The 13458-nt window shown below is 40.0% G+C and overlaps 1 protein-coding gene across 2 annotated transcripts in view; it reads left to right on the top strand.

Annotated features, from left to right (window-relative positions):
- vwf (von Willebrand factor) overlaps nucleotides 1–13048 on the top strand; it is a 104335-nt gene extending 91287 nt beyond the window's left edge. For both annotated transcript variants that reach the window (XM_059654662.1, XM_059654663.1), the window contains exons 48-52: nucleotides 437–535; nucleotides 1823–1951; nucleotides 3628–3667; nucleotides 5246–5349; nucleotides 12575–13048. In XM_059654662.1, coding sequence (XP_059510645.1) covers nucleotides 437–535; nucleotides 1823–1951; nucleotides 3628–3667; nucleotides 5246–5349; nucleotides 12575–12760 — 558 coding nt within the window. In that variant the 3' untranslated portion in view covers nucleotides 12761–13048. The remainder of the gene's footprint in view (nucleotides 1–436; nucleotides 536–1822; nucleotides 1952–3627; nucleotides 3668–5245; nucleotides 5350–12574) is intronic.
- Nucleotides 13049–13458: the final 410 nt, after the last annotated feature.

The raw sequence follows: 13458 nt of genomic DNA, 5'->3' as shown, positions 1-13458 counted from the left end.
TTAAAAATTAAGTGCTTTTCCATTTTCATGTCAGCACTTCATTATTTTAAAAGATTTGTCCCTTCACTTTACTTTCATGTTGATTCATCTAAACCGGGACAAAATCCTGGAATTCCTTCCCTAACAACATTGTGGGTCTATGTATAGCACACAGACTGCAGTGGTTCAAGAAGGCGGCTCTCCACCACCTTCTCAAGGGCAAAATAGGGATGGGCAATAAATGCTGGCCCAGTCTGCGATGTCCGTGAGCCACGTGTGAATAAAAATAATCAGAAGGAATAATATTAAACATGATAAGTAATGTAAAAATGCCACTGCTTTCATTGAGTAATATTGATAAATAGGACATGCTACATGGCCAGAGTTAAACAGTGGCATTGCCAATAAAGAATTGTCTGAGATATTTGTTCAGAGCCTGCTTTGCTGTTTGTTGCAGGGATACACAATGAAGAAGGAAAAAGGTTCTTGTTGTGGAATATGCCAGGCCACAAGGTGCATTATCCATCTGGCAAATGGGACGGTGGTCATGTTAAAGGTCAGGACCTGTTGAAATTATTTAGATACTGAATACAGCCATCTCTTTACTCAGTCCCAAGCACTGTTTTTTTGGCTCTTTAATAGCGCATTTGAGGAAGAATCAGAAGATTGTGAGTTTAAGCCTAATGATGGAGATTTGAGCCCATATCCAAGTTCATAATTAAGTGCAATACCTGGGGAATAATGGCCTGGCTGAGATACTGTCTTTCAGACATAATGTTAATCCAATTTTTCACTCATAGGTTAACATCCCTCTTGGATCACTTCTCATGTGGATGTAAAAGAATCCTGTGATACGATTTAAGGAGTGGGATATTCATCTGATGTCCTGGCTAGTACTTATTGCATAACCAATGTCACTAAATCTAAACTTTCTGATCATGTATCTCATTGCTCGTTGTGGGTTTGTGTTGTGCTTTGGTTGCTACATTTCCTCAGTAACTACTATGACTATATTTCATAAAATACTTACTTGTCAACACTTTGCGACATCTTGAAAGGCTATCTAATTATAAAATTTCACTTTACTCTTCCTCAGTTTCTCTCCTTTTTTTTTCTGTTCTGCCATCTTTCTGCCAGAATGACTTTAGGTTGTTGAAAACAGGAGGACAAAATGCATTAACATTCACTGATTAGACTCATAGAGATTTATAGCGCAAAAAGGCCCTTTGGCCCATCAAGTATGTGCTGGTCAAAACAATCACCTAATTATTCTAACCCCATTCTCCAGAACTTAGCCCCTAGCCTTGTATGTCTAGGCATCAGAAGTGTATATCTAAAAAGTTCTTAAATGTTATGAGGGATCCTGCCTCTACCACATCAGACAATGAGTTTCAGATTCCTACCACCCTCTTGTTGAAATATTTTTCTCTCATCCTTTCTGCCCCTTACCTTAAACCTATGCATTTGATCATGGGTCCCTCAGTAAAAGGAAACATTTTCTTCCCATCTATGCTGTCCACTCCCCTTCATAATTTTATACATTTCAAGCATGTCCCACTCATTCTCCTCTGCTCCAAGGAAAGCAACCGAGTTTATCCAATCTCCCTTCACAACTAAAACTCTCCAGCTGTAGTAACACTCTGGTGAGTCTCCTCTGCAACTCCCACCCCCTGTGAAATCACATCCCTTCAATAATGTGGCTTCCAGAACTGCCCCAATACTCTAGCTGTGGCCTAACCAATGTTTTATGTTCAATAAGATTATTTCAAAAATGAAGTCTTAGCAGTTTTAATAGTAGGTTTGAAATAAGCATGTACGTAAAAAGAATGTTTTGTTTTAACAGGCAGATGAAAGTATTCAAGATGACTGTGACTCATTCAGATGTAAAGTAAATGAAAATGGAGAGATTTCCACAGAGAAGCGAACAGTCCAGTGTACTCCATTTGACAAAGAAGAATGTAAAGCTGGAGGGGTAAGAGTCAATGTGCTCGTTGACTTTAAATGATAGACTTCTGTGAAATTGAACAGCAATCTTTCAGGCTGAAAATTATTTCACAGTGGTGTTGTTAGTAGCTCACAAGATCACCAGCTAAGCATAAATGAAGAAGGTCACTTTTGCCATCATGATCAGTCACCAGGAACAAAACCACAGTCTCTTTTTATTCCTTGACTCTAAGGATTTAACCTGAAGTACCCTATCTGAAAGTTGATTCTACTTTGTCAGCACTTTGTGTGAAGAAAAGTTTCCAGGCATTAGCTATAATGCTCCAATATTTATTGAATTGGCTCTCCAGCAAAACAAATATTTTTCTTCCTTTTGACTGAAATGAAATTGTTAAACTTCTGAAATGTGTCCAAGGCGATATGGTAGTCTGAGTGCAGCATCTGCTCTGAAGTGTTTACAGTTGATGACTTAGGAAGCACGAATGACATTCATAGCATCCCATCCCTCTCCACACTACCTGGCAGGAGGGCTGACGCTGTTGTAAATGCTGTGGAACCAGCCAGTAACTGCTCATAGTTGAAATACCACAAGTGATTGTGAATAACAAATCTTCATGACAAGATGTGGCTTATTTCTTGATAGCAACAGTTACAAGTTTCATTAGTTTGTTAGACTGAGGCTTTAAGAGTCAGGGATGAGATGCTGACCCCATAGGGATCAGGAGCTTAATGCTTACCTCTTCACTGAAGACTGTATGAAATCATCTGATTGGCTGGAACTTAAGACAGTTTGCAACACTAATCCTTTCAGAACCATTACTCTATACAACAGTTACAAGGACCAGGAAATAGCTTAGGAGATGAATGTAACAGCTGAGGTCTACATTGAGTGTGCTTGCAGGGCTGATTAAAGAATTTATTCCCACTCCTTCCAGGCAGGTAGGTGTTGAGAATCCTTCCAATATCAATGTTGTGGATACTTAGCTGAAATGCCTGTTCCTTGGTGCCACCTATAGGCTCTAGCCTTGCAGTTTAGACTGGACCCCGGAACATTTCTTCAGAAACACTTATACATGCACATGCAGGCACACACACCCCTTTCCCACTATGGCTGTGTGTTTGTGTGTCTGTGTGTGCCTGTGGGGTGGGTGGGTAGGGTTAGGGGGTGTGGGGCACGTTGGTTTTGGATGTTTGACTTGCAGGATGATTGCGCTAAGCACCCTGTCCAAGTAGGAACATTATCCCCATGGACTGCCAATCTCATTGGATAGTCAGGCACCCAACATCACCCACTATTTGCCCAATGATTCCCTCCAGTGAAGGTGATCTTCCAGGGACCCGTATAAATGCCAGTGAAATCAGCAAGAGGCCGATGCCAGTCTATATACAGGGATATTGGCCGGAAGGTTTTTCAGCCTCAGTATCTTCCAGCAGTGAATTCTAATGTCAGGATCTTTCAGCCTTAAATTTTCAGTTAGAAGTCATCTACAATTAGCGTAAGTAGGGTGCAGTGCCTAATGATATCAGTTTACTGTTTTTGTGTGCAGAGAGAATTTTTGAATATATTGCAAATGAACAGCAGTGGGAACACCCTCAAAATGAAGTTAACCTGACCACGTTTTGGAAGTTGTAAAAGAGCAAAACTCTTTTAAAGTCTTAACATGAACCTTAATTCACTTATTTCCCCCTTCTCTTGATATGCAGGGTGAAATTGTCCGTGTGGATAGTTCCTGTTGCTTCTCCTGTGAGTAACTGCACAATGCATCATGCTGCCCTGTTACTTAAAGTTGTTAAAAATATGTAGCAGTCAGTGCAGGCCAGCAGTAAAATGCCAATGTAGTTTGTGTGTGGACTAAGTAATGAATGGTTAATATGACATAATGAATGATTAATGTAATGACAAGAGAATTATAAAGTTAGAGCTTTACACCCTGAAATAGAGGGAGTACAAGGATGATCTTATTGTTGTTTTCAACATTATGAAGAACTCTATTAAAGCGAGTGGTGCTGGATAGATGTTGCTTCAAAGCACACATTGGGAACAATGGGAGTAAAGATAATCATAAAGTAAATTGAAGAGGAGATTAGAATTTATGGAGGCGGTGCCAGAGAATATAAAATTATCTTCTCCAAACTATTGTTGAAGCAGGGTCAATAAATGCTTTTATTATCAAGTTATCTCATTGAAGAGTGTGGGACAGCAAACTAGAGAGTGAGATTGGGCATAACAAGAGGACTACCAATGTAATTTCATGTGCAGGTTAACTGGTAGAGGCTTTGGGACAGAATTAATTCTGCTGGCATTTTGCCCAGTGCACACTGTGATGGACAGCGGGCAAATCCTCCACCCTCCAGTATTGAGTGGAAGTGTCTAGGAGTGTTCCTGACTTACACGAGTTTTCTACATAAGCATTTTAGATTAGGTCCCTTTCAAACTCTTATCAACCAAAAGCTGGTCTGAGTATGCTTGAGAGGCTTTGTTGATGCTGCCAAAAGCCTTATAGACCAGCTGATTCAATCCCAAGTGGATTGGTTGCCTTTCCATAATGAAAACATGCTTGCCTGAGATGAGTTTAAAATATTTGTGTTGTTCTACCTCTAGAGCCTGGTTCTGTGATTCACTGGGGCAACGTTTTGAGAGTACTCCATTCTTCCTCGTCATTATTGCAGTGGGCACTTGTGATTTGGTTCCATGATAGGCTGAGGAGGGGGGTGGTCAGGGTGTTGTCTGGTCTGTGGCAGGAGTCTGGGTGGGGTGCCATCCAGGAGGTTCCAGGCCTTTTGTCGTTTGTCAGGTTAGGAGGTGCGGTGAGGGGTTTGTGGAGGCTGAGAGTGTGTATTTGAGTGCCCATGGGGTAGCATCATGGATGTGATCAGGCAGCTCAGTTTTATAGCTAACTAAGAGGTGGAGCAGTTTTTAATTTGTCCAATGTTTCTCAGCCATCCATTCAAGTAAGCAACTCAGGACCATTTGAGACAAGGATTATTTTGCAGCGCTGCAAAATCCAGGTTTCAATTTCTTAGGAAGTGCTCGTGGAGTCAGCTGCATTGGGAAATTTGCATAATCCCTATGGGCAACTCCAGTCTTTCCTTCAGCAGCAACTGTCTCCCAATTGGACGATATGAAGTGTAATTATGGCCCTGCAACATATACTTGATTCATGGTCAATTACTTCCCATAAGGGCAGACTGCAGTACTGCTAAGTGATGTTTTCCATTGATATAGCAGGATTCCTCAAATTTCACACCACATAAATAAACTATTATATGATGTTATCTATGTAATATATACTATAACATGAGCTTTTTTTTTAACTTTCAGGCAAGTACAAGTCACAGCAGTGCAAAAAGATAACAGGAATAATTAAACACATTAGGATTGATGACTGTGTAATTGAAGGAGAAGTTAACATGCATTACTGTGAGGTACTAATTACAATCCAAGATCATTTATGAGTGTTCTTATTAATTATTTCCTTCTATGTTCCATCTTTGCACTTCCCAGTAGAAGATCAGATGCTGGGGTGGGTGGCGAGGGTGCTTAACTAATGTTAGACACTCTTCACATTCTGCTTTTATAAGGTCTTTTCTTTTATGTTAACCAAGTATTGGTTTTCCAAGTTTTCCTCGTAACTAAAGTTACTCACTCACCTGATAATCCTCCTCCATACCTTTACCAGTGTCTTTACATCTTTCCAGATATCCTGAAATGTCTACAATATTCCAGGCCTAGCCAATGCTTTATAAAGTTATCGCGCATTCCATTAGCTTTTATATTCCAAAGCTCTATTGTGCCTAAAGATAATCTATATGCTTTCTCAACCATCTTATCAACTTTCTCGACTTTTTAAATTAATTCATGTTCATGTTTATGCCCAGTCTCTTTGTATCTACAAATTTCTAAATCATTCCAATTGTGGTACACTGTTATTCCATATCACATTCCCCAAAGAAGATCACTGTACACAGCTACGTGTTGCATGAAAGTGCAAGCAGCATGTATTATGGCAAATTACATACAACGTGCATAAAATAAAGTGCGCACAATATGTGAGCTGCAGTGCATAAAAGTGTATACAATGCATCTGGTATCATGCATACAGAAGTATTTTTCGCTTCCCTGCAATAATTTTCTTAGCATATTTAAAACAACTGTATGTTCAACATCATAAATAAGCCGAGCATTTTAGTAATAACTGACCTTTTCTGGTTATAAATTGAACAGTTATGCCTCCTTCAGTAAATAGCTTCTAATGAGTGAACATTTTCTGATCATTTTCCATGATTACATGTAATTGAAAGATGTGCATTTTCCCGTACAGGTTCCGTTAGTCCTAGTGCTATATTCTTATGTCATTAGTGTCCAGTCTTTTCAGTTTTCTCACAATTGTAGGACTAGGTGAACAACTTCTTTTGCAAATTCCATCCCAAGCCAATCAATTGTTTTTGTTAATCCTTTATGTGGTTTGTCTTTGCTTCAATGAACTCTATCATTTTGAGCATAAATTTATTGAATATGAGAGTCTCAACTGTGAAGATGACCTATATATTATAAATGGTTTTATAATCATCATCAAATGAAAAAAATGAATTGATATTCAGGATGTCACTCCTGACCAAAGGAGGTCTTACTTGTCATTATGGCTGTCCAATCATGATTACTGATTTGGAATTCTTACACATCAGCATCAGTAATGTCAACCCAGACAGTAAGACCTATCATAACATTAATCCACTGTGGCTGTGCTTTGCTTAACCTGTTGAGACATTGCATTGACCATTATGGTTTGGACTAGGGATCAGGACCTTATAGATCGAATCTGCATTTGAATTATAGTTTTTAGAATGACAGAGTAATTATATCCGTCCCAAGCTCCCAGAAGAAATCCATGATAGAAGATAATGTCAGAGAATTGCAAGCCAGTATTGTGTGCATCAACTGCGATTGGCAATCTGAAAGCAGACCCTATAGTTTTATTACATGATCTCTTGCCTACAGATATCTCACCAACTCCAATGGCTTTCCCAACATCTCCAATCATTTAATAACAAATAAATGAAAGCATTCCAAAGAATGGGAAAAATAAATTTCAATAATGGAGCAGGATCCAAATGCATTTTTCGAAGACTCTGCTTGATATTTTCTCAAGGAACTACTTTTTGATTTTCAGGGACTACTTTTTGGCTTTTAAGCATTCATTCCTGCACACACACTGCACATTCTTGCAAGTAGTAACAATACCTTTTCCACTTATGTTGACATGCACAGAATTTGGATTCATAAAGAAGAACTAGAACAGTTAAAACAATTAGAAGAATTTGTCAGTCTCCTGAATAATTTTCAGTTTCCATTAAACTTAAAGCCACAAGGCAGGAGGGAGTCATGAGGGTGTTACGGGCTCAGCATGTACTATAGGCAGGCGACTTTAATATCTGTCATCAAGAGTAGCTGAAAAACACAACAACTGAGAATACCTTGTGCTAGAGATAGTAGAAACTGCAAATGCTGGAGAATCTGAGAAAGCAAAGTGTAGAGCTGGATGAACACAGCAGGCCAAGCAGCATCAGATGAACAGAAAGGCTGACATTTCAGGCCTAGACCCTTCTTCAGAAGGGTCTAAGCCCGAAACATCAAGCTTTCCTGCTCCTCTGATACTGCTTGGCCTGCTGTGTTCATCCAGCTCTACACTTTGTTATCTCAATATCTTATGCTAAACGTGATTGTTCCCAAACTGATCTAGCAGCTCAAGACTGGGTATCCGTGAGGTGCCATAAGCCATCAGAAGCAGCAGAATTGTGCTTTAGCATGGCCTGCTGTATCCCCCACTCTGTCATTACCATCAAGTCATGGGTCAATCCAAGTACAATGGAGAGAGTGGAGGGCATGCCAGGAGCAGCAGCATGCATACCCAGAAATGAGATGCCAACCTGGCGCTGCTACAACATAATATAAATTGCTTGCCAAATGGCATAAGTAGCAAGTAAGAGACAGGTTAAGCAATTCCATAACTAATGGACATTTAAGACCATAAGACCATAAGACATAGGAGTGGAAGTAAGGCCATTCGGCCCATCACGTCCACTCCGCCATTTAAATCATGGCTGATGGGCATTTCAACACCACTTCCCTGCACTCTCCCCGTAGCCCTTGATTCCTTCTGAGATCAAGAATTTGTCGATCTCTGCCTTGAAGGCATCCAACGTCCCTCCACAGCCCTGTCTCATTCAGTTGTAAATAAAAAACTCATTGGAGGAAAGTCTCCACAAGTATTCCCATCCTCAATGATGGGGAGCACAGCATATCAATGTTAAGGGTAGGGTGAAGCATTGGCAACAATCAGAAGTGCGGAGTGAATGATCATCTGTTCTTCTCTGTAGGGCACCCATGCCCCATCTATAAGGCATATGCCACGATTGTGAACGAATACCCTCCACATGCCTGGATGATTGCAGCTCCAGCAATCAAGAAGCCAGGCACCATCCAGGACAATGAAGCCATTTGATTAGCACCAAAGCCATAAAAATTCACTCCCCCCATCACCAATGTGCAGTTCCGGCAGTGTGTTCAATCTGCAAGACGCTCTGCAGAAGTTCCTTAGACAGTACCCTCCAAACCCATGACCACTTCCATCTAGAAGGACAAAAGCAGCAGATATATGGGAACACCACCCCCTGCAAGTTCCCCTCCAAGCCATTTATCATCCTGGTTTGGAAGTAGATCACCATTTCTTCAATGTCACTGGGTCCAATTCCTGGAATTTACATCTAATAACACGATTGTTACACCTGCAACAGGTAAGCTGCAGTATTTTAAGAAAGCAGCTCATCACCACCCTCTCAAGGCTGGTTAGGGATGGGCAATACATGCTGACCCTGCCAGTGAAGCCCACATTCCATAAATGAATTTAAAACAAATACAGCCAGGCTGTTACTCCCATTTTTAAATATCTCAGATCTCAATCTCAGATTAAAACTTAACAATTGGCATGGTGATCATTATAAAAGCATTCACTGCAATTTCTCCCCCTACAGTGTCTCCTGAAGACATGGTGTGATTCCACAATAATTTTAAAGGAACTCAGTAAGCTCAGTGATCTCCCACGTCCTAGCTGACTGAATATTCCAATATTGATAGCATTAAGACTGTTTGGTAAATTTGCAGCCTCCCTGTCTCCCCTTCTTTAGTAGCAGACCTCTCGTCTACGGCCAATGCTGCTTCGCTCTCTCCAACCTTTTGGCTTCTACCTTTCTGACTTGCAATTTTCCCAGCTTCCTCCACCCTCTTTCAGCTTGTCTCTCTTGCAACTTCCCTCTACACGCTTCCTTTCAGCCTCCCCATTCCCTTATCCCCTTTGCAACTAAGCAACTTTGCTCCAATGGTGATGGAATTGCCCTTGGTGTTTTAGGGGCAAATTTGCCGAGGGCCCCATGTATTATGGGATATGGATCCCATGAATCTTCTCTAAGATTGATCACAACAATACAAGCAGATAATTCCTGGGTCACACTGGAATTTTGGCAACCCAAGTATCAGAGCTCCATTCAAACAGATCCTGGAAACAATGTATTTATTTACATATGTTAGTGCTGTATGTGAATATTTTCAGTAATTTAAATATACACAACTGTTTTCTTACTTCAGGGGTGATCTTTAATTCATAAATATTAGCATGCAGCCAAACAGCTGCGCTAGAAGGACAAAAGCAGCAGATATATGGGAACACCACTCCCTGCAAGTTACTGAAATTAACTTGAATTAAAGCTTTGGTGGGTAAAAGATACTGCAGTTATTTCAGTCCCACTAATACAATTCAGAACATGTGTATGTGAAAGTCACAGTAGAAAGGCTTATTTCACAGCATCGAGGCCTGGATTCTTAAAAGTCCCTGAAAATCATATCATAAGCACTGCTTAACCTTGTATTATGACTTTAGTTTAATGAAAAGTCTCAAGCATGCTATTCTCAGCAGACTTGTGACTGTGCTGCATATTTCACTAGATGATTATTCAGGTCCGTAAAGATGACAAGATCCAATTCCAGTGTGACGTTTGCAGCATTACTCGGTTTGCCACAAGGGGGCGCTGCACAAGGTCAATGAGATGATAAAGTTGGATCTATTGAATGCTTGATTAAATTATTTGAAAGACTTTACCTTCCTACTCACTTCACACTGGCAAACACATGCCAGAAATCCAAAGCAGTGAGGCAAATTGCTCTGACTAGCTGTCGGGCAACATTTTAGGTGAGATGTAAGAGCATTTGTTACTTTTACAGATGGACATACGGGTTTCCATTTTTTTTCATAATGCAAAACAGAATAGTTCACTGCTGTGTCCCTTTCTACATATTTACCCCACAACCACAGTTATGAAAAGGGACTATATAGTCTTTTATCTGATGGCAATGTCCTATACATTACAACAGTGACTCCATTTCAAAAGCAATTAACTATCGGTGACATTAGAAGGGAGATAGACCATCTTGGCACACAGAAAATTTCTTAAAATAGTTGCTTATACTTTGCAGGGATCTGGTACAAATGTATCTTATTGTGATCCCTGTAGAGAACAATAATTATTGACAAGTTTGAATTTGCAATTAATTACTGAAAGAATGACAGAACAAAATTTGATGTTTTAAAAATTTTCTACAATGAATGTCTAAAAAATGATCTATTGACTGATTTCAACGGTGGCTTCCTCTACCCTCTTCCCATGGGCAACATGATTTACATTAGACTTGGATATGGATTGAAATGGTAATTAGATCTCTTTGATCCAACCTTTCTTTCATTGCAGAAATAAGTGGATAGTTTGTAACTCAGCAGTTTATAACTTGATGTCTACAGCACCAATCTGGGTCTCTGACACAGCCTACCCATTCTGAACTGCGAGGCTGCTGCTATTGTCCCAAGTGTAATGATGGGCACCTTCTTTCCGATAAAACAAATTCAGGTTTTCTTCATTCTGAGCCAAGCAAATCATCTAGGTTTACTGTCAGATTTCAGAACAAGGCACACGACAGTCTTTGTTTATCTTAAATTTAAACATACAGATCCAAAACACAATATATTATCTTTCTCCCTGCTTTCACAATTGTAGCAATGCGTTGAATCAAAATACCAGTAATCTAGTGATGCAGCATTGACAGGCCAAGCTGTGTGTGATGAGAGTGAATATGGAAATTTGTGCGTGGATGCACTTAATGAAGGAAAATTCATGACAGTGGTAAAATGGACTGCAGATGTCTGCACCTGAATTCTTGATAACTTTTTGATGTATTTTGTTCCCAGGATGTGGATAAGAAAGCAAAGATTCAAACTGCTCTTCTACTCCTGAGAGTTGGTTTCAAGTGCAGCACAGAAGATTGCAACTTGTATTCAATAGGCTAGGTTTCCTTTTGTTGTAGTTCCCAAATACTAGGCTTACTGCACTACACTGTCCATAAGTACTTTAGGCAATGTCACGAGGGTGGTTGGTTTGTGGAAACTGAACAAATATAATTTGTATGAAATTGCATGTTGATTTCTTCTGAGATCACCTAGATTAAGATATTTTGCTGTAAATATAGATTAAGTACTTTGCTGAAATCTATATGAGTCATTTTTAAGATGTTGTTAAGGCAGGTTCTTGAGGTAGAATTCATACAATCTGTTCTAAATGTAGTTCTGACCTAATAATACTCCATGGGTTATAGTGGGCACTTCACCTGAAGAATTGAATCAGTTAGCCTGAACAGCTGATTTGCAATGCATAGAACTGCCAACAGTGTGGGTTCATTTCCTGCACTGGATGAAGTTATTCTCTCCCATCACATGAGACATGGTAACGAAATGTGGAGCTGGGTGAACACAGCAGGCCAAGCAGCATCCTGGGAGCGCAAAAGCTGACGTTTTGGGCTTAGACTTTCCTGATGAAGGGCCTAGGGTTGAAACGTCAGCTTTTGTGCTCCTAAGATGCTGCTTGGCCTGCTGTGTTTATCCAGCTCCACACTTTGTTATCTCAGATTCTCCAGCATCTGCAGTTCCCATTAGCACATGAGGCATGGTGATCCTCAGCTTATACTACACCTGATCTCTTCATAACAAGAGAGAAGCCTGCTGGTCAGGTCGGGCGGTGTTGACTTACCCTTCCTGAGCAGCACGGTGGCTCAGTGGTTAGTATTGCTGCATCACAGCACCAGGGACCTGGTTTCAATTCCCATCTTAGGCCACTGTCTGTGTGGAGTTTGCACATTCTCCCTATGTCTTTGTGGGTTTCTGCCATGTGCTCTGGTTTCTTCTCATAGTCCAGAGCTTGGCCATGCTAAATTGTCCATGGTGTTCAGTGATGAGTAGGTTAAATGGTTTACAGAGTAAAGGGGTAGGGGGATGGGTCTGGGTAGTATGCTTTTTAGAGGGTCAGTATGGACTTGTTTCCACACTGTAGGGAATCTATGAATCAACCTGTTTCTCAGTTCTATTGCCCATACCTGCATCTTCCATGTCCTCTACAATAACGCACATAAGTTGAATTTTTCACCTCAAGAAGACAAAAACACTATTTAATCACAAGTACAGGTCATGTCAAGTCATGAAACTGAATGCGGTTTTCACAACATGAAAGCATTTGCCCTGACATTATCCAATTACAAACTCATTTTAATTTTCAGGGACGCTGTCCAAGCAAATCAGCCTACTCCTTGCAGAAGGATGGCGTGCAGAATGAATGTACTTGCTGCTCAGCAACAGCATCAACACCCCTGCTAGTGCCACTGCGATGTCTGAATGGGACCGTGCTACAACACAAAGTAATTGACATGCAAGAATGTGCGTGTGTTGCTCATAAATGTGAATGAATAAAAATATGAAAGATGGTAACTGGACTTACCATTTTATCAAGAACTGGCATTACTTCAAGTTCATTATTGATTTCTCAATGGACCAGTCATTTCACAAATAATAATGTCTGACCTAGCGTTATTTCTTATCATGAACCCACTCCTTGTAAATGTGATTAATTGCAAAATCTCAATTTATTGCTGTATTAACAACTATGAACCTGTCTTACTGACCATATTAAATGTAATGTTTTGAATTTATTCAAAGGAAAATAAAAATTTTCATCAGTTGAGTTGAACCATAAACTTTGTGATCGTTCAATTTGGATGTAAAGGAAACTGCTGATAATTTTGTAGCATAATCAAACTTAGAATCATATTTCAAGGAAAGAATCTGTTTGACCCATCATGCATGTACTGGCGCAGGTTCCATTCTCTTCATGCATTTATTTCCTTTTCAGATAGAATCTGCTTCCAGCATACTGTCAAGCAATCAACTCCAGATTAAAATGTAGGTATTACTGAGAGAAACAGTAAGTGAATTGGCCAACATCAGTTTCTCTGAATAATGACAGATTGACTGGGTTTGCAATAGTCTCTAAACCCAAACTCAATTTTCCTTTGACTTTGGTTTATCCCAGAACATGGCCATACAGCTTAAAGATGCTTCAAAGAATTGAACATAACAGGTCAGGGTTGTTCTGATAGAAATTATT

This window comes from Stegostoma tigrinum, chromosome 25 (genome assembly GCF_030684315.1).
Source record: "Stegostoma tigrinum isolate sSteTig4 chromosome 25, sSteTig4.hap1, whole genome shotgun sequence".
Lineage (NCBI taxonomy): Eukaryota > Metazoa > Chordata > Chondrichthyes > Orectolobiformes > Stegostomatidae > Stegostoma > Stegostoma tigrinum.
Note: the sequence above shows the minus strand (reverse complement) of the source record. Positions and strands in the feature narration are given on the sequence as shown.